The sequence below is a fragment of the Wolffia australiana genome, chromosome 4 (assembly GCF_029677425.1).
Source record: "Wolffia australiana isolate 7733 chromosome 4, ASM2967742v1".
Classification (NCBI taxonomy): Eukaryota; Viridiplantae; Streptophyta; class Magnoliopsida; order Alismatales; family Araceae; genus Wolffia; species Wolffia australiana.
The window spans coordinates 22,318,264-22,338,353 of NC_135838.1; the positions used below are offsets into that span (position 1 = coordinate 22,318,264).

Genomic DNA, 20,090 nt, shown 5'->3' on the forward strand with positions numbered 1-20,090 from the left:
AATAGCTGTGGCTGCCGCAGTGGCTTGCGACGTGCTACCAAAAGAGAGAGACTCAATCCGTTACCATGACTGACAAGATGATTGAGCGGCCGCCACAGCCGGTAGTGACCGCCGCAACCCTAGCGACTACTGCAGCCCACCGCGACCGCCGTAGTTGTTGGCTGATAACCAGGCCACAGCTTGCCCATCCATCTAGCTCTACACTAGTGGTGCGCGCTACCGCCGAACTCATCGCCGGTGGCCTCGTCACCTTCGTGCTTGTCATCATTGCTCCTGCTATTGTTGTACCTGTTTCCCCATGCCGTCGGGTTCGGTGCCACTGTGCCTCGCCCCGCACTGAGCCACCGCACCTTATCACCGCCACGCCGTCGTGTTGCCACGATTTGCTACCAATGCACCATTGCCGCGCCCATTGTTGCGCCCAATGTTACGCTCGCCGTCGCGTCTACTCACGGCGGCGCGCCTACTCACAATACTGCGTCTACCTGTGCCATCATCGTGCCTACGTGCAGTTTGCCATCCACTACTGTCAAAACATACATCATCCCGCCTACTGCTACTGGTACGTTCATGGATTTTATTGTTGCTTTATCATTAGCAATACATCATCACTATTCGTCTCTGTTGGATGTACCCTCGTCCTTCCTGTGGTGTAACATGAGCCGTTCGATCCCAACATCCCTCGTATTACATCAGAAGTCCATGAATACATGCAATGACATAGTGAATTATGATGAGATCATAATACAGAGATCATAAATCTTTAAACATGTACTCCAAATATTCCTATGCAATGGATAGTCGAGACGTCATCGAATTATCTGGATAAAATAGCTAGCTAATCCAACTTATACGAGAAATATAGTTGATCTTGTGGCTATTAGTGTGGCGACACTAAGGACATATAATGGGTGCTCTTTGGAGAAAGAGTTCACTGAATTAATCTATACGAATCCTTGAATGTATTATACCTAAATGTCAATTATGTTGATTCATGTCACGGTTGTATAAGTGATCCACTAACCTGAGACACTAAGGACATCTTGTGAGTGGACGATTACATTTTGACTATGAGTTATGAGCTTCTATTCATGGGATTCAAACAAGTCATAGCTCGGATGTAGTAAAAAACACGCGGAGATGATTGAGTGGTCAAGACGGGATCATTCACCCTCAGTATAAGAGGATCGACTCAAGGAAGACAATGTAGAAAAATCCCTGGCCAAGGTAGTGAGGATATTGGAACGGAGTTCTCCAATGATCCCTGTTACACATCAATACTAATCGAATGACGGGTTAGGATTTGGAAATAAACCATACCCTAATTTGTTTGAGAGTCACATGCGGATGATGGATTATACATATACAGTAACCAATTATGTTAAAGGTTTTATGAGAGAGTAAAACACTACTCGATAACTTGTAGAGCACGAGGCATAGCCTGGCACCCCACGAGCTAGAAACTTAATCTATCGATTGGATTAAATCGATCCTTAGTTAATTAATCTCCATGTCGATATAGTTAATTAATGAGGTTGGCCAATACTTGTTATTGGGCCACTAAAGTTACTAACTAGAATGATACATGGGCCTAGAGGGTCACACACATAAGGTCATAAGGGCACTAGTGGATATATTTCACTTTGTAGGGAAGGACACTCATTTCAAGCACCCAGGCCAGCCAGATTTGAGAGCCCCTCCCTTTCTCCACTCAATCAAGGAGAGTGTCTTCATGGTGAGAAGATCTTCAAGATTTTCAAGAAGAGTTGAAGAAGAAGATGTGGAGATTCAAGTGCCGAGTGATATGGATGATACTTCTAGAGGCTGGACGCGTGAAAGGCTTCAAAATGATCTCAGAATGACAAAGTCAAGGGTCGAACAAGTTCCCTACAAGGTACATTCGATGTTTGTTTTAAAGATCGATTATGAATCGATTACCATGCTTATACATCCATGGAATCGTGTTTTCGTGGATGAATCAAGGCACCAAACCCAACACAACGTTAGGTTAATTTGCATTTTTATTCACAATAAATTCTCTAGACAATATCAAGATAAACTCTAGGATAGAAAATCCACTTAGAAAAGTAGGTTCAATATAATACTTTTAGTATTGGTTTCAAAAACTGATGTTAATATGTAATTTGAATGGTTCTTTATCTATATATGTTCACTTAGTAACTCAAACTCTCTTTTGTCATTTAACCATGAATAACTTTTGAGGATACCCCCAGTCTGAATAAAGTTCCACTGATCTATATTAAGATTCAATTAATCAAGTTGTAAGTATGCAAGTACATCTACAAATCTACACTTGATCTATCTTTTTTGGATGATTATGCATGACTATTTTTTGGGTTGTGTAATGTCTTAGAGTGATAAAGCCCCTTTATTTATGATGGTTTGATAATGGATGAGATTGGTAAAAAAATATTTGAATAATCCTCAATTTATGGTTACATTTTTTTTCCCAAGGGGGGGGATGGCTAATTTGTAGAGTTTTTAATGGAAAATAATATATGTCATTATTTGTTTGATATATCAGTGATTCAGTTATGAAAACATTAGATCAACATATTTTATAATTGTATGGCTAAAGTAATGTGTAGAGACTGACTTTTTAACTAAAAACGTCAGGACAAATTAGGGAAGACTAAACATGTTTAATTTTATGTTGTTGCCTCTAAATAGCGACCAGTCCATGGCACATATAATGCTGAACTTCTATAAGAGCCCCATTTCTGGAAAGAATCTAATTTGTTGACTCAAAATGCTACCCCTCAAGATCCACATTGTAATGGATTCATGTGTGTTATGTTTGCTATCACCTGTCAATAAATTGATGCGTTCCTAAGAAATCAAATCAGGATGATCCTTTAGATTTAATCAAGACCAACTCTAATCAAACTACCATGCACTATGGAAGAATCTCTCACCTGTACTTAAACATATCTCTGATAGGAAGATGTTCATAACACTGCTTAAGAAACACTACGAGTAAGAGTTTTCCTCTTTGGATATTTAAGGCCGAACTGTGGGAAAAAATGGGAGAGAGAGAGAGAGAGAGAGAGAGAGAGAGAGAGAGAGAGAGAGAGAGAGAGAGAGAGAGAGAGAGAGAGAGAGAGAGAGAGAGAGAGAGAGAGAGAGAGAGAGAGATGCAATGTAATACATCATTGCCATCAAGGAAATATCTCCAGTAAGAGAGAAGTCAGAAAATAGAACCTTTTTAAAATGCTTTATACTAGTCAAAAATGGTTTTGGGAAGTAAATAACCTAAAAAACTAAAGACATCATCACATGTTGGATCCACTTGACAGTTAAAAGACTTAATTTAGATGGCTGCCACTACACTGCTCAACATTGGATGGTTGCATGTCAACACCAAGAGAACGACAGGTTAATGAGAAATAAGGAGTAGACTTGCCAGCTGTCTGATGGGGGCAAATTATGAACATCAGAACAATTTCAGTTCCACATTTAGACTGGTTTAATACAATAAAAATTAAATGAAAACTTACAAAAATGTATACACTGGTTTAATACAATAAAAGCTAAAAAATATATTTGTACCCTGGTTTAATACAATAAAAAATAAAGCAAACTTATAAATATATATCAAGTGGTTTACTAAAATAAAATTAAAGCAAGCTTATGAATATGTATACACTGGTTTAATACAGTAAAAAATAAAGAAAACTTAAAAACACATATAAAAAATTTTAATACAATAAAATGAAATTAAATTATAAATATTTATACAGTGGTTTAATACTATTATAATTAAATCAAACTTATGAATATGTGTACAGTTGTTTAATACAATGGAAAATTAAATTAAAGTAAATATTTATACCCTGGTTTAGTACAATAAAAATTAAAGCAAATATTTATAATATATATAAGAGTAAGTCCACCACACAAGAGACTGTAGCTCTACTGATGTTCTTGGTGAGCGCATAGCTCAGATTGGCGCGCAGCTCTTGAAATGGCCTCTTCCGCCGCCGCCGCAGCGCAGTGCTCCGTTCGCGCAGACTTGTCCTTGCGCAAGGTGAAGTTCGCCTCTTTGCACCGAATTCTTGATGGGTTTTCTTTCTCGTTTCTTCTGCGTTTGGAGATGGTACAGTTTACAGTTTGTTCGCAGATTGGCGGTACGAGGGCTGTCTCAAACAGGCGGGTTGTTCGATGTTCCGCGTCCCCAGGTTTCGAATCGGGTCAGAAGCTCAGAATCGGCGTTCTAGGAGCCAGTGGGTACACCGGTTCGGAGGTGTTTCTTCTTGCCCTGATCCAGTGTTGATCATCTTTTGAATTGAATGTTATTAGCATGATAATTATGATAAAAAACTTATTCATCACGAGAGGGATCGTTGCAATTAGAGTTAAGAATTGAAATGCAGATAATATCCTGTCTGTGATTTATAAAATTACTTGAAAGTTCCAATCTCAGATTTTGGTGTACTGACACCTTGCTTTTCAGATCGTCCGGCTTCTTGCAAACCATCCCCTATTTCGGATCACATTGGTGACCGCGGATCGTAAGGCTGGGCAGTCGATTGGATCTGTGTTTCCCCACCTGATCACTCTAGTATGCGATTAAACCTCATCTGCAAAAAATATTAAGTTGCTTCGAACTACACCGTAACAAATTCTTGACATCTCTTTCTAGGACTTGCCAGACCTCATTGCGATCAAAGATGCGGACTTCTCAAAGACAGATGCCGTTTTTTGCTGTCTCCCTCATGCAACGACACAGGTCTTTTGCTATATATTGTTTTTCCATTGAGGAACACTCCTGCAATCTGATGTTTGATGTTATCATTTCCCATGTGAAGTTCTTTTCATGTCTTTGTCCCAGGAAATTATTAAAGGGCTACCAACGGATCTAAAAGTTGTTGATCTTTCGGCGGTAGGTATTTTCTTGGCTAAATCCCTCTAGATCATCAGTACATTTTATTTTATTTTCCTATTTCTTCAGGATTTTCGCCTACGCAATGTCGACGAGTACGCAGAATGGTATGGGCAACCTCACTGTGCACCAGAACTCCAGGTTCCTATTAGAAAAGAAACTATGTATGACTGGAAGAAATAATTATGACGTGAATTACTGATGACGCGATTCTTTTTCTTAGAAAGAAGCCACTTATGGCCTAACAGAAATTTACCGGGAAGAAATTAAGAAAGCTCGGCTGGTTGCCAATCCAGGATGCTACCCCACGTCCATTCTGCTTCCCCTCATCCCCTTGATTAAGGTTATGACTTCGTACTTTGCAGTTTAGCTCTTTATTTGTGATCATCTTAGGCAGATTTTTTTTGGCCCCTAAGCTGCTTTTCTTCGACATGTGTAACAAAGAATGATCTCGAAGATGGAAGAGAGGAGCTAGCTATTCACCGTACGAAAAACATGCATGAAAATATTTGTGTGTACATCCTCCTTTGGGATCTATGCAGCAGAGTTTCTCACCGATTGGATTTAGCGTTCAAGATAAAGAGGCTGTTGACGAATCATCACCGGGCTTGTCGTTTGTCCCTGGGCATGATGGCGATGATGCTCGTGACTTATCAATGTCATCATCACTCATCTACAGCTATGGATGATGCGGATTAGTTATTGCCATCATCATCCCAATCGCAGATAAATGGTGACAATGGCAATGACAATGATGATAGTTGACGAATGTAATTTTTTATAGAATATTTTTCTCTAAATGTGATTTATCTCGATTGAATATCTATCGGCATCTATCTTGACGATGACGAATTTGATGTCTCCCTTCAACTGTACTCACCAGCCTTTTACCTCATCTGTAGGCTGGTCTCGTTGGGTTATCAAATATCATTATCGATGCAAAATCTGGAGTCAGCGGGGCTGGTGAATTATGCATAATTTTCTTTGCAAATTTTTTTTTCTGACACATCTGTGTGACGAAATGGGCAGCTGAGAGTCTCTACTCTGGGATGTGTCAGGTCGTGGAGCTAAGGAGGCCAACCTTTATACTGAAGTGTCTGAGGGCATTCATTCTTATGGAATCACCAAGCATCGTCATGGTAGGAATCTAACTTATGATCTTTAAAATGAAAGAAAATCAACTTTATTGTTTTTCTCTTACAATTATTTATTTTGTTTCAAAGTTCCTGAGATCGAGCAGGGTATATCCGAAGCTGCCGGGACAAAAGTGACCATCAGTTTCACCCCTCATCTTATGCCAATGGTCGACCAACAGATCTAATTTTTCTTTGCATTATTGAACATCATTAGAGCCAGTAAAAATTTCTCAGATTTTCTTTTTATGCTATTTTTTTGGAAATTTTAGAGTCGTGGGATGCAATCGACTATATACGTGGAATTGCAACCTGGTGTCATTGTTGAGGACTTATACCGCCAGTTACACCATGCCTACCAGGTGCTACATTTCAATTGCCATTCATCTCTCTCATACCCATCGTCCTTTAAAATGCTAAATTATCCCTTTTTTCTTCAGTTACAGAACATAAATCTATTATTTTTTAGCAAAAGGCTCAAAATTTGAAGACCAGACAATTTCTTACGCCCATTGAAAGGCGTTTGGCGGATAAAACATGAAAACGTTGGGCAAAAGTTCATTCTTCCTCTTTTCCAATGAGCTCATGTTTGATATGCCCTTCAGGGAGAGGAATTCGTGAAGTTATTGGACAGGGGCTGTGTCCCTCACACGCGTCATGTCCGGGGATCAAATTATTGTTTCATCAATGTCTTTGAGGACCGGATTCCTGGCAGAGCAATCATAATATCAGTGGTATGTTGTTACCATCATAATCTTGTATTGCATTTGTGCTTCCAACTTGATAGTTTTTTTTTTTTCATGCTCTCTCTGACCCTTTGAATCCATGCCACAGATTGATAATCTAGTGAAGGGTGCTTCTGGTCAAGCACTTCAAAACCTCAACCTGATGATGGGCTCTGCTGAGAACACTGGACTCTTATGCGGAGCCCTCTTTCCATAGCCCATAGAAGCTCTCACTTGTCTGTTTCCCAAGCCAGCACTCTTTTTTTCTTATTTTCTCTTTATTAATGCGCATTATTTAGTGCCGATAAATAATTGTTTTTCTGATGGAGAGCATGCTTTGTGAAGAGCAGCTACAGATTGGTGACCCGCTGGGAAGACCTCCTTTGCCATGCAATGTGGATTAGTTTGATCAGTTGAATATCAAAGGGAAGTGGTATCAATACTTTATTGGGTAGGTATATCAGCATGGAGGGAACCAAGATTGTCCTGACTAATAATTACTACCTCCTTTGTAGCAATTCATAGCTGACAAGGCAGTCCATGATGGACAGGGCTTCATTGGATGTGCTTGAGGATTATCGCATGATGCAAGTGTGTCCTATAGGGAAAGAGTCTATGCTAGTGCATTCCATAATAGGGAGGTCTCCCTCAGCTAGGTTTGAAGGTGCGGATCACGTGACATAAGGCCAATAAACCAAGATGGCTAAATCTGCTCATAATGGAGAACAAGCAAAACAGAATCAACACCAACCCAATCTCTTGAGTCTAAGATATCTGCTGGACCAAAAAGAAGAATATAGAGTTTATCCAAATCTCACTAAGCCTCAACAGAGTAATCTCAGTAACATACTATCCAACAATGACGCTTTCAGAGAGATCGTGCCCTAATGTATGGCTTAATTTTTTTGATTAAATCCCAGCTAGTTTGAAGTAGGGATCGGGGATTGGATCTAATCCTTCGAATGGATTGGGCATTTGAACAATTGATTAATCAGGGATTTGATTCGTACATGATCTTCGCATCAGGTTTGGATCATATTTATCAATCCGGCCCAATGTTCGGATCGAATAGATTCGATTTGAACTCGCAGCTCGGATGGATAGGATCGAATAGTTCAAATTAATAACAGAAACAAAATAATATATAATAAATGAAATGAGATTGAAACAAGAGAGAGAAAATGCGAGAGAGAGAACATGCAAGAGAGAGAGAAGAAGAAGAAATAGAGAGCAAGAGAGAACGAGAGATATGAAGAGATAGAGAGAGAGAGGGCGCGCAAAAGAAGAGTGTTGAAGATCTTGAATTCCGATGAAATAAGAGAAAGAAAAAAGAAGAAGAAGAGAGAAGACACCAAGGCAAGCTTTAATTAGATCGTTGTATTCATCCGTGCTGTTACAATTAGATTGGTTGGTATTTATAATATAAAATGATACTACATATAGAAATCATCTGTTTTAATCATATCCATTATAACTGGCATACCGGCTATATTAAAACAAAACTGAACCGTCGGATGAAACAAAACTGTTTCCTATTCTACGCTTTTAATCCTAGCCATCTAGATTTGATCCTAACTATGTGGATTCCTAGATTTGATCGTAGCTGTCTATTTCTCTTAACAAGTATAAGATACGTGAAATTTTTACTGACTAATCTTTTAAGGTCCCTATTGGTGTGGCCATTGCACTTTCGTGCTGACAGCCGAGTTGGCACTCCTCAATAAAGAGAACCAGAGGAAGAGAGAGAACCAGAAGAGGAAGAAAGAGAGCTTGCGAGAAAAGAGATCACCTGAGCGAGAGAGAAGGGAGAGAACGAAAGAGAGAGAGAGAACAGGAAAGAACGCACGAGAAAGAGAGACCAAATGAGATAGATAAAGAGAGAAAATGTGAGCACAAAAAGAGACCAAGCGAGAGCAAGAGAACGAGAGAGAGAGAGAGCCACTGGGAGAGATAGAACGAGAGAGAGAGAGCCATAGGGACAGAGAAAGAGCCACATGGAGAGATAGAACGAGACAGAGAGAGAGCCACTGGGAGAGATAGAACGGAACAGACAGAGAGCCACAGGGAGAGATAGAACGGAACAGAGAGAGAGCCACAGGGAGAGATAGAACGGGACAGAGAGAGAGCCATGATGAGGAGTCAACGACTTGCCAAATGGAAGTGGCCGAAAAGGGACCTTAACCAAGAATAGTTAGTAATAAATGGACTTATATAATTTTACTTGTTAGAGATTAGATTGTTAGGATTTCATATAAGTTCTAACATAGATAGGATTCAACATAGATATCGTTGAACATAGATAGGAATGAACGGCCTAGATTAGATCCAGAGTAGCCGTTATAAACCATTATAACGGCTTTGATTATAACAGAAACATTTAAATACGCATAGGAATGAATGGCTAAGATTAAATCCAGAGTAGCTGATAAACCATTATAACGGCTATGATTATAACGAACTATATACGTTACTATCTTATATTATAAATACCAACCTTGTTAAATCATTTTGATATAGGAATACAACGATCTTAAAGTCGTGTCTCGGTGTTCTCTTCCCTTCTTCTTGAATCTTTGAAGCAAGATCAAACATTTACATGGTATCAGAGCCCGAATCAGAGATCAAGATGGGTGGGGAAAGTTCTACAACCGTCACGCCCATAGGATCTACAGTCGGAATAAGTGCCGCAACTGCAGGACAAGTCCCAGCTGCAATTCCTCTGGGAATTACAATTCATCCAAAATTGAGCAGCGATAACTACCAGATGTGGAAGGGATCCATCATTCCAATTCTACATGGGTAAGATTTAATGAAATTTGTTGAAGGAGTTTCACTTCCAATTTCAATTGCACATGCAAATGGGAACATAGTCGAAAATCCCAAATTCAAGAAGTGGTGGAGAATAGATCAGCAGGTTTTGGGTTTTCTCCATCAGACTATTTCCAAATATGTGCTACCCTACATAAATAAAGCAAGGTCTTCACACGAAGCATGGGGAAAGCTGGAGAATTCATTCATTGGTTGGAATCAAGTAAGAATTATGGAGCTTCAATGACAACTACACAACATGAAGCAAGGTACATGGTCAATTGAGGAATATATTCTCCATTTTAAAACTGTGACTAAATCACTTGAGCAAATGGGTTATTCAATTCATGAGTCATCTGCTACTTATACATTCCTAAGAGGATTAGGATCAACATATACCCAACATTTGAAATTCGATGAAATTTTTACTAACCTGAAGGCTCATGGAGCATTCTTAAGCTTTGAACAGAGGATGACAAGAATTCTATTCCACCAATGGAAAACAATTTGCAAATACAAATAAGTCAGCAAGGATACAGTTATCCGAAGAAGGACTACATCCAAAATAGGAACTATTTTCAAAGTCGAGGATGAGGAAGAGGGAGAAACCAAAGATTTCAGCCGAGATGTCAAATTTGCTCACAATTCGGACACAGGGCCAGAGGTTGTCCAGAATTTCAAAGCTCCAAGTCTGTGCACCTGATAAGCCTAAAAATGCACGTAAAGATGTCGTTGATTTTGGATTTAGACTTATACAATAAAATTTATAATTTCCCTTATTCACTAAATGTAAAATACAGAGCTAGTAAGGGGTCGAACCACAGGGAGGCAACAAATGAGAATTTTTATCCAATATCAATGAATTAATTCAAAGATGATTTAATTTTGCAATTAATAAATCTTAATTATCCTTAATAATATTCTTTAATTAATCAAAATTAAGTAAAACTTAATTTTGATTTTAATATTTCGGTCAGAAAATTCAAGATATGAATATTTTAATTTTAATCTCAGATTAATTCAGATTATTAATTTCCCAATTATTAAAAAAATTTAAAAAAATTTTATAAATTAAACTTGGGAATTAAATGATCAAGAAAGGGATTTTTAATTTGGACTTCAAGATAGATGAATTTTCGATTCAAATTTTATTTTTAGGTTTTTCATATATTAAATTCAAATTTTATTTTTAGGTTTTTCATATATTAAATTAAATTCCTAAACAATAAAAATCGAAATCTAAAGAGAGAAACTAAACAAATTAACCTAGAGAGAGAAAGTGAAGAAGTTGGGGAAAAGCTGAAATCCGACCCTAAATAATTTGTTTAGTTTTATTGAGATTTCTAGATCTCAAGATATCAAGGTTTTAGTGAGAGTAAATCTAGGCCGTTGGATCGTTTTATTTTCGATTCAAATTTTATTTTTAGGTTTTTCATATATTAAATTAAATTCCTAAACAATAAAAATCGAAATCTAAAGAGAGAAACTAAACAAATTAACCTAGAGAGAGAAAGTGAAGAAGTTGGGAAAAGCTGAAATCCGACCCTAAATAATTTGTTTAGTTTTATTGAGATTTCTAGATCTCAAGATATCAAGGTTTTAGTGAGAGTAAATCTAGGCCGTTGGATGTAGGCCGTTTATTTTGATTCAAATTTTATTTTTAGGTTTTCATATATTAAATTAAATTCCTAAACAATAAAAATAAACTAAACAAATTAACCTAGAGAGAAAGTGAAGAAGTTGATTTCTAGATCTCAAGATATCAAGGTTTTAGTGAGAGTAAATCTAGGCCGTTGTTTATTTTCGATTCAAATTTTATTTTTAGGTTTTTCATATATTAAATTAAATTCCTAAACAATAAAAATCGAAATCTAAAGAGAGAAACTAAACAAATTAACCTAGAGAGAGAAAGTGAAGAAGTTGGGGAAAAGCTGAAATCCGACCCTAAATAATTTGTTTAGTTTTATTGAGATTTCTAGATCTCAAGATATCAAGGTTTTAGTGAGAGTAAATCTAGGCCGTTGGATCGTTTTATTTTCGATTCAAATTTTATTTTTAGGTTTTTCATATATTAAATTAAATTCTAAACAATAAAAATCGAAATCTAAAGAGAGAAACTAAACAAATTAACCTAGAGAGAGAAAGTGAAGAAGTTGGGGAAAAGCTGAAATCCGACCCTAAATAATTTGTTTAGTTTTATTGAGATTTCTAGATCTCAAGATATCAAGGTTTTAGTGAGAGTAAATCTAGGCCGTTGGATCGTTTTATTTTCGATTCAAATTTTATTTTTAGGTTTTCATATATTAAATTAAATTCCTAAACAATAAAAATCGAAATCTAAAGAGAGAAACTAAACAAATTAACCTAGAGAGAAAGTGAAGAAGTTGGGGAAAAGCTGAAATCCGACCCTAAATAATTTGTTTAGTTTTATTGAGATTTCTAGATCTCAAGATATCAAGGTTTTAGTGAGAGTAAATCTAGGCCGTTGGATCGTTTATTTTCGATTCAAATTTTATTTTTAGGTTTTCATATATTAAATTAAATTCCTAAACAATAAAAATCGAAATCTAAAGAGAGAAACTAAACAAATTAACCTAGAGAGAAAGTGAAGAAGTTGGGGAAAAGCTGAAATCCGACCCTAAATAATTTGTTTAGTTTTATTGAGATTTCTAGATCTCAAGATATCAAGGTTTTAGTGAGAGTAAATCTAGGCCGTTGGATCGTTTTATTTTCGATTCAAATTTTATTTTTAGGTTTTTCATATATTAAATTAAATTCCTAAACAATAAAAATCGAAATCTAAAGAGAGAAACTAAACAAATTAACCTAGAGAGAAAGTGAAGAAGTTGGGGAAAAGCTGAAATCCGACCCTAAATAATTTGTTTAGTTTTATTGAGATTTCTAGATCTCAAGATATCAAGGTTTTAGTGAGAGTAAATCTAGGCCGTTGGATCGTTTTATTTTGATTCAAATTTTATTTTAGGTTTTTCATATATTAAATTAAATTCCTAAACAATAAAAATCGAAATCTAAAGAGAGAAACTAAACAAATTAACCTAGAGAGAAAGTGAAGAAGTTGGGGAAAAGCTGAAATCCGACCCTAAATAATTTGTTTAGTTTTATTGAGATTTCTAGATCTCAAGATATCAAGGTTTTAGTGAGAGTAAATCTAGGCCGTTGGATCGTTTTATTTTCGATTCAAATTTTATTTTTAGGTTTTTCATATATTAAATTAAATTCCTAAACAATAAAAATCGAAATCTAAAGAGAGAAACTAAACAAATTAACCTAGAGAGAGAAAGTGAAGAAGTTGGGGAAAAGCTGAAATCCGACCCTAAATAATTTGTTTAGTTTTATTGAGATTTCTAGATCTCAAGATATCAAGGTTTTAGTGAGAGTAAATCTAGGCCGTTGGATCGTTTTATTTTCGATTCAAATTTTATTTTTAGGTTTTCATATATTAAATTAAATTCCTAAACAATAAAAATCAAATCTAAAGAGAGAAACTAAACAAATTAACCTAGAGAGAGAAAGTGAAGAAGTTGGGGAAAAGCTGAAATCCGACCCTAAATAATTTGTTTAGTTTTATTGAGATTTCTAGATCTCAAGATATCAAGGTTTTAGTGAGAGTAAATCTAGGCCGTTGGATCGTTTTATTTTCGATTCAAATTTTATTTTTAGGTTTTTCATATATTAAATTAAATTCCTAAACAATAAAAATCGAAATCTAAAGAGAGAAACTAAACAAATTAACCTAGAGAGAAAGTGAAGAAGTTGGGGAAAAGCTGAAATCCGACCCTAAATAATTTGTTTAGTTTTATTGAGATTTCTAGATCTCAAGATATCAAGGTTTTAGTGAGAGTAAATCTAGGCCGTTGGATCGTTTTATTTTCGATTCAAATTTTATTTTTAGGTTTTCATATATTAAATTAAATTCTAAACAATAAAAATCGAAATCTAAAGAGAGAAACTAAACAAATTAACCTAGAGAGAGAAAGTGAAGAAGTTGGGGAAAAGCTGAAATCCGACCCTAAATAATTTGTTTAGTTTTATTGAGATTTCTAGATCTCAAGATATCAAGGTTTTAGTGAGAGTAAATCTAGGCCGTTGGATCGTTTTATTTTCGATTCAAATTTTATTTTTAGGTTTTCATATATTAAATTAAATTCCTAAACAATAAAAATCGAAATCTAAAGAGAGAAACTAAACAAATTAACCTAGAGAGAGAAAGTGAAGAAGTTGGGAAAAGCTGAAATCCGACCTAAATAATTTGTTTAGTTTTATTGAGATTTCTAGATCTCAAGATATCAAGGTTTTAGTGAGAGTAAATCTAGGCCGTTGGATCGTTTATTTCGATTCAAATTTTATTTTTAGGTTTTTCATATATTAAATTAAATTCCTAAACAATAAAAATCGAAATCTAAAGAGAGAAACTAAACAAATTAACCTAGAGAGAGAAAGTGAAGAAGTTGGGAAAAGCTGAAATCCGACCCTAAATAATTTGTTTAGTTTTATTGAGATTTCTAGATCTCAAGATATCAAGGTTTTAGTGAGAGTAAATCTAGGCCGTTGGATCGTTTTATTTTCGATTCAAATTTTATTTTTAGGTTTTTCATATATTAAATTAAATTCCTAAACAATAAAAATCGAAATCTAAAGAGAGAAACTAAACAAATTAACCTAGAGAGAGAAAGTGAAGAAGTTGGGGAAAAGCTGAAATCCGACCCTAAATAATTTGTTTAGTTTTGATTTCTAGATCTCAAGATATCAAGGTTTTAGTGAGAGTAAATCTAGGCCGTTGGATCGTTTTATTTTCGATTCAAATTTTATTTTTAGGTTTTTCATATATTCAATTAAATTCCTAAACAATAAAAATCGAAATCTAAAGAGAGAAACTAAACAAATTAACCTAGAGAGAGAAAGTGAAGAAGTTGGGGAAAAGCTGAAATCCGACCCTAAATAATTTGTTTAGTTTTATTGAGATTTCTAGATCTCAAGATATCAAGGTTTTAGTGAGAGTAAATCTAGGCCGTTGGATCGTTTTATTTTATTCAAATTTTATTTTTAGGTTTTCATATATTAAATTAAATTCCTAAACAATAAAAATCAAATCTAAAGAGAAACTAAACAAATTAACCTAGAGAGAGAAAGTGAAGAAGTTGGGGAAAAGCTGAAATCCGACCCTAAATAATTTGTTTAGTTTTATTGAGATTTCTAGATCTCAAGATATCAAGGTTTTAGTGAGAGTAAATCTAGGCCGTTGGATCGTTTTATTTTCTAAAAAAAATGATTTTTCTGATTGGCTGAGCTTAATTTCTCATTTTCCGCCTTATTGGATCACGCGTCGGCACTTTGTTGTCTGCGTCGGCCGCCTGCAATGATTGGAGAACAATCATTCTCTTTAAATGGCCAGGAAAAAGCCACGTCGCCCTGAAATAAAAAAAAACCAAAAGACTCTTTCTCTCTCTCTCTCTCTCTCTCTCTCTCTCTCTTTTATATATTTTAAATTGTACAGCTGCATTATTTGACCCACGTGCGCCGTTGATAGCCGCAAATTTTGACCAGTTCTTTTTAATAAAACGAAGGGTGGTGAGCTTACCATTTTTTTAATAATATTTTTTATTGATTTACGGTGTCGATTTTCTCGTGTACACGGAAAATCGACGCCGTTAAGCATTGATTCCGAACATGTCGGTTGCCACGTGCGTTAAATGCACGCGGCAACGCGACACCGCATGCATGCTTGCACACGTGCATGTCGGTGGGCGTATATATATATATATATATATATATATATATATATATATATATATATATATATATATATATATATATATATAAATAAAAATCTCTCTCTTATTATTAATAATAATTATCCACTCATTCGCCCGAATTTCATGTATAAAAATATATAAAAAATATATTATAAAATTCCAAATGAATTAAATATGTATTATTTAAATATATAAAAATTATTTCTTGGCTATATAATGGTAAAAAAATATATAAAAATATGGAAAAATTCCAGAAAAATCATGAAAACGCTTACCAACCTTAAGCCAAGTATTTAAAGCCCTGTAAAAGAATATTTCTTCACTGAAATGAGTTTAAATTCCATGTAAAAAAATGGTAAAAATCATAAATAATAGTAAAATCAAAATGTAAGTGTTTTATCTTCATTTTTATATGATAACATGCAAATATATTCATTAAAACACATAAATATAATGTAAAATTCATAAATTAATCATGTTAATTTGCAAGTTATCATACCCCCCTACTTAAATCATTGCTAATCCCTTAGCAATGTACTATTATTTCTTTAGATGACTTCTTCATCCATCAATCCTCATTCATCTGCATGAAGTGTTAGAATTATCAATAACATGCTCAAACGAAACTCTCCTCGACAATTTGGATTTCACCTTGTCAGGAATAGGGGTGCCATCCTCTTGGTTTTGGGTAGAGCTAATGAAATGAATAGAAAGATGTACTTCTCTCTATATATTACACTATGATCAAGAATGCTCCTCACTACACTCTTCAAGTGGTGGACCTCTCGCCTCTCATATCAAGATCACTCTCTTCCGGGTAGCAGCTACTTGTGTTAAAATTCTCCACTAAGTTTCCTCCAACTATAAGATGAAATCTAGACATTCTCCGTCTCCCAGTTAGCACAAAATATCAAATAGTGTGATGGCATGGGTAAGAGAATAAGAATGAACGAAAGATAGCATGCTCAAAGGGGAAGTGATGGATTTCAAAAGAAAGGTGTATCAAGGATATATCATTTCAGGTGGCCTTCTCCCAAGACTTAGACGAATGAGAAAGAAATAAAAAGAAAGAAATCATGAGTAATACCCTTACTAGATTCAATAATTGAAACAGTATTAATGAACTAACAATGCCTATCACAAAAATCCCCCCCTTTTTTTTTAATTTTCCTCATATTTTGCTTGAACTTGAGGACTTTTTTTTTGTAAGGGGTAAAGAAAATACTAAAAATTTTGAAAAAGAAAAAGAAAAACAGAATAGAGTTATCATTGACTCTAATACGGGCATTATGTAAAATCATTGAAGAAAAGAAGAGGTAATAAGAAGTTGAAGAGCGAAATTAGACAGAAATGGTGATAGAGATGGGATAAAGGTGATCCCATGGAAAGGGAGATAGAATGGCTTGGGAGATGGCTACCATCCATGAAAGGCTGTTTGGTTAGAGAAAAGTTCAAAAAAATGGATAGGTACATGGCTCATGGTTGAACACATGGAATGACATATGGTATAACAAATGGAATGTCATAGTGGAATGGCATGGCAAGGTAGATGGAGAATCAAGAAAGGAAATTCTGTGCTTAAAGACTTGGAGAAATGCCTATCGTCCACCCTAAAGTGAGATTGACTCAATGGAAGAATGAAAACAATCAAGTAGGATCGGCTCATTTATTGGTGGCGCGATGGGGGTCCTCAATTCACTCAACTCTCTAGCATTTTGAATCATAGTGCTTCAATCCTTTGATTTTCCTATCCCCTACACACCCACTAGATATCCTAGCCATTTGGAAATTGACTCTCATATTATCCAAAATCAAGGTTTGTCTAATTTTTTGCATGATCATGATCCGCTATAAAAAGCCAAACTTCCCACATGTAATTCGAATTCATGGATGAAGGTCTCCTAAAGGTGGGTTTTAAACTATACATGGAATTTATATGACACAAAAAACAAAGGTTTGCACTCCTAAACACATGAAATGTTCTCCCCCCCACTAAATCATGCAATGTCCTCAATGCATGAGAATGGATCATAATTTTAATTCAGAAGTTCAGAATTGCAAACCTGTTTAGGCGTGATCTTTGAAAAACTTACTAATGATGAGCTGACATCTCGTGTTGTGTCTGAATTCTACTACTACTACTACTTCTTCTTCTTCTTTATTCCTGGAAAAACTATAAACTGAAAACAAAATAAACAAGAAAAAATTGAGATCTAGGGAATTAGGTTAATTCCCATTATTTGTGAAATAAAAATGCAATAAAAAGAGAAAAGTTCTAGAATCCAAATCCTAGGTTGGTGCTTCCTGCACGGTTGGCTCGATCGGATTTAGGAATATTGTTGCTATGGGTTGCGATAAATCTTCTGCTTCCACATATGGTTTTAATAGCATGCCATTTACTGTGAACTCCTTCCCTGTCTTAGAATAAAAAATCAAAACAGCTCCATTATCATATATGTCAGTAATTATAAATGGTCCATCCCATCTTGATTTTAACTTTCCTGGAAAGAGTTTCAACCTTGAATTATAAAGCCAAACCTTTTGATGTTTCTGAAAATGCTTACGATTAATGTTCTTGTCATGAAAATGCTTCATCCTGGCTTTATAGATTCTTGAATTTTCATAAGCTTCATTCCTCAGCTCCTGGAGTTCGTGCATCTGCAATGAATGCTGTTTTACTGCTGCATCTAAAGAGAGATTAAGTTTTTTAATAGCCCAATAAGCTCTATGTTCTATTTCCACCGGAAGATGACATGCTTTAACGAAAACAACCCTATAAGGAGACATCCCTAAGGGTGTTTTGTAAGCAGTTCTATATGCCCAAAGAGCATCATATAACCTACTTGACCAATCTTTCCCATCAGGCCAAATAATCTTTTTAATAATCTTCTTAATCTCTTTATTTGAATTCTCAATTTGACCATTGGCTTGTGGATGATATGGGGTAGTGATTCTATGTTGAACCCCATATTTTTAAGCATGTTCCTGAATTGAGAATTATTGAAATGACTTCCTCCATCACTAATAATTTCTCTAGGACAACCAAACCTGCAAAAATATGTTGTTGAATGAATTTAAGCACTACTTTATGATAATTTGACCTAGTGGGAATTGCTTCAACCCATCTGGAAAGATAATCAACTCCCATCAAGATGTACTCATGTCCATCTGAATTTGGGAATGGTCCCATAAAATCAATCCCCCATAGGTCAAATATTTCTACTTCAATTATGGGCTGTAGTGGCATTCTATCATTCTTTTTGATATTTACCACAGCTTGACATTTTAAACAACTAGAGCATAACTTAAAAGCATCCGAAAATAAGCTTGGCCAAAAGAATCCACAATTTGAAACTTTAAATGCAGTTAATTTTGGAGCATAATGTCCAGCACATAAAGAAGAATGGCAAGCATCTTATATGCTCCATTGTTCTTCCTCGGGTACACACCTTCTAAAGACATGATCAACGCCTAATTTAAAAAGTTTAGGTTTATCATAATAATAGTAATTAATGTCTTTATAAAACTTCTTTCTATCATTAACATCCCAATCATTGGGTACTAATCCTGTGACAAGAAAATTTACAATATGAGCATACCATGGAAGCTTTTTACTTTGAATTTATAAAATATATTCATCAGGAAAATCATCATGGATAGGAATAGATAATTCTGTAGATAATCTATAAAGATGATCTGCAACAGTATTATCTATTCCACGTTTATCCTTGATTTCTAAATCAAATTCTTGTAAAAGTAAAATCCATCGTATTAATCTAGGTTTGGTTTCTCTTTTATTTAATAAAAACTTAAAAGCTGCATGATCTGAAAAGACAATTATTTTACTACCTAACAGATAAGAAAGAAAATTTTTTAAGGCAAAAATAATAGCAAGCAATTCTTTTTCAGCTGTTGAGTAGTTTACCTGTGCTCCTCCTAAAGTTTTGCTTGCATAGTAGGTGGCAACTGGCTTCTTGTCAATTCTTTGCCCTAAAATAGCTCCCACTGCATTGTCAGAAGCGTCACACATAATCTCAAAAGACTTACTCCAATCTGGAGCTTGTAATATTGGTGCGTGAATTAAAGCTTCTTTAATCTGCAAGAAGGATGCTTTAGCATTTTCATAAAAAACAAACAATGTATCTTTAGAAAGTAAATTATTTAAGAGTTTAGAAATTTTAGTAAAATCTTTAATAAATGATCTATAGAAGCCAGCATGCCCTAGAAATCCCCTAAGTTGCTTTAGGGTTGTGGGCAGGGGGAGGTTCTTGATAACCTCGACCTTGGCCCTGTCCACCCTTAGCCCATCCTTGCTGATATGGTGCCCTAGGACAATTCCCTCCTCCACAACGAAGTGAGACTTCTCCCAACTTAGAACCAGATTGTTCTGTACACATATATGCAACACCTTAGTTAAATTAGATAGTCAAATATCAAATGATGAACCAAACACTGAACAATCATCCATAAAAATTTCTAAACAATCCCCTACTAAATCAGAAAACATAGCAGTCATACATCTTTGAAAAGTAGCTGGTGCATTGCATAACCCAAAAGGCATCCTTTTAAATGCAAAAGTACCTACTGGACATGTAAATGTTTTTTTCTCTTGATCACTTTTATTAATTTCAATTTGGTTATATCCTGAATATCCATATAGAAAACAATAAAAATTTTGACCTGAAAGTCTTTCAAGAATCTGATCAATGAATGGTAATGGATAATGATCTTTCTTAGTCACAGAGTT

At 35.2% G+C, this 20,090-nt stretch overlaps 1 protein-coding gene across 1 annotated transcript; it reads left to right on the plus strand.

Moving 5' to 3' along the window:
- The first annotated feature begins 3,926 nt into the window (after positions 1 to 3,926).
- LOC144702410 (Putative N-acetyl-gamma-glutamyl-phosphate reductase) lies at positions 3,927 to 7,089 on the plus strand. Its single transcript, XM_078574445.1, has 13 exons — positions 3,927 to 4,048; positions 4,142 to 4,264; positions 4,475 to 4,582; positions 4,664 to 4,750; positions 4,853 to 4,903; positions 4,973 to 5,044; positions 5,127 to 5,246; positions 5,806 to 5,866; positions 5,962 to 6,042; positions 6,127 to 6,206; positions 6,309 to 6,398; positions 6,642 to 6,770; positions 6,871 to 7,089. Exons 1-13 carry the CDS (start codon positions 3,986 to 3,988, stop codon positions 6,976 to 6,978), a joined length of 1,173 nt encoding a protein of 390 aa, XP_078430571.1. The 5' UTR covers positions 3,927 to 3,985; the 3' UTR covers positions 6,979 to 7,089.
- The last annotated feature ends 13,001 nt before the right edge of the window (positions 7,090 to 20,090 follow it).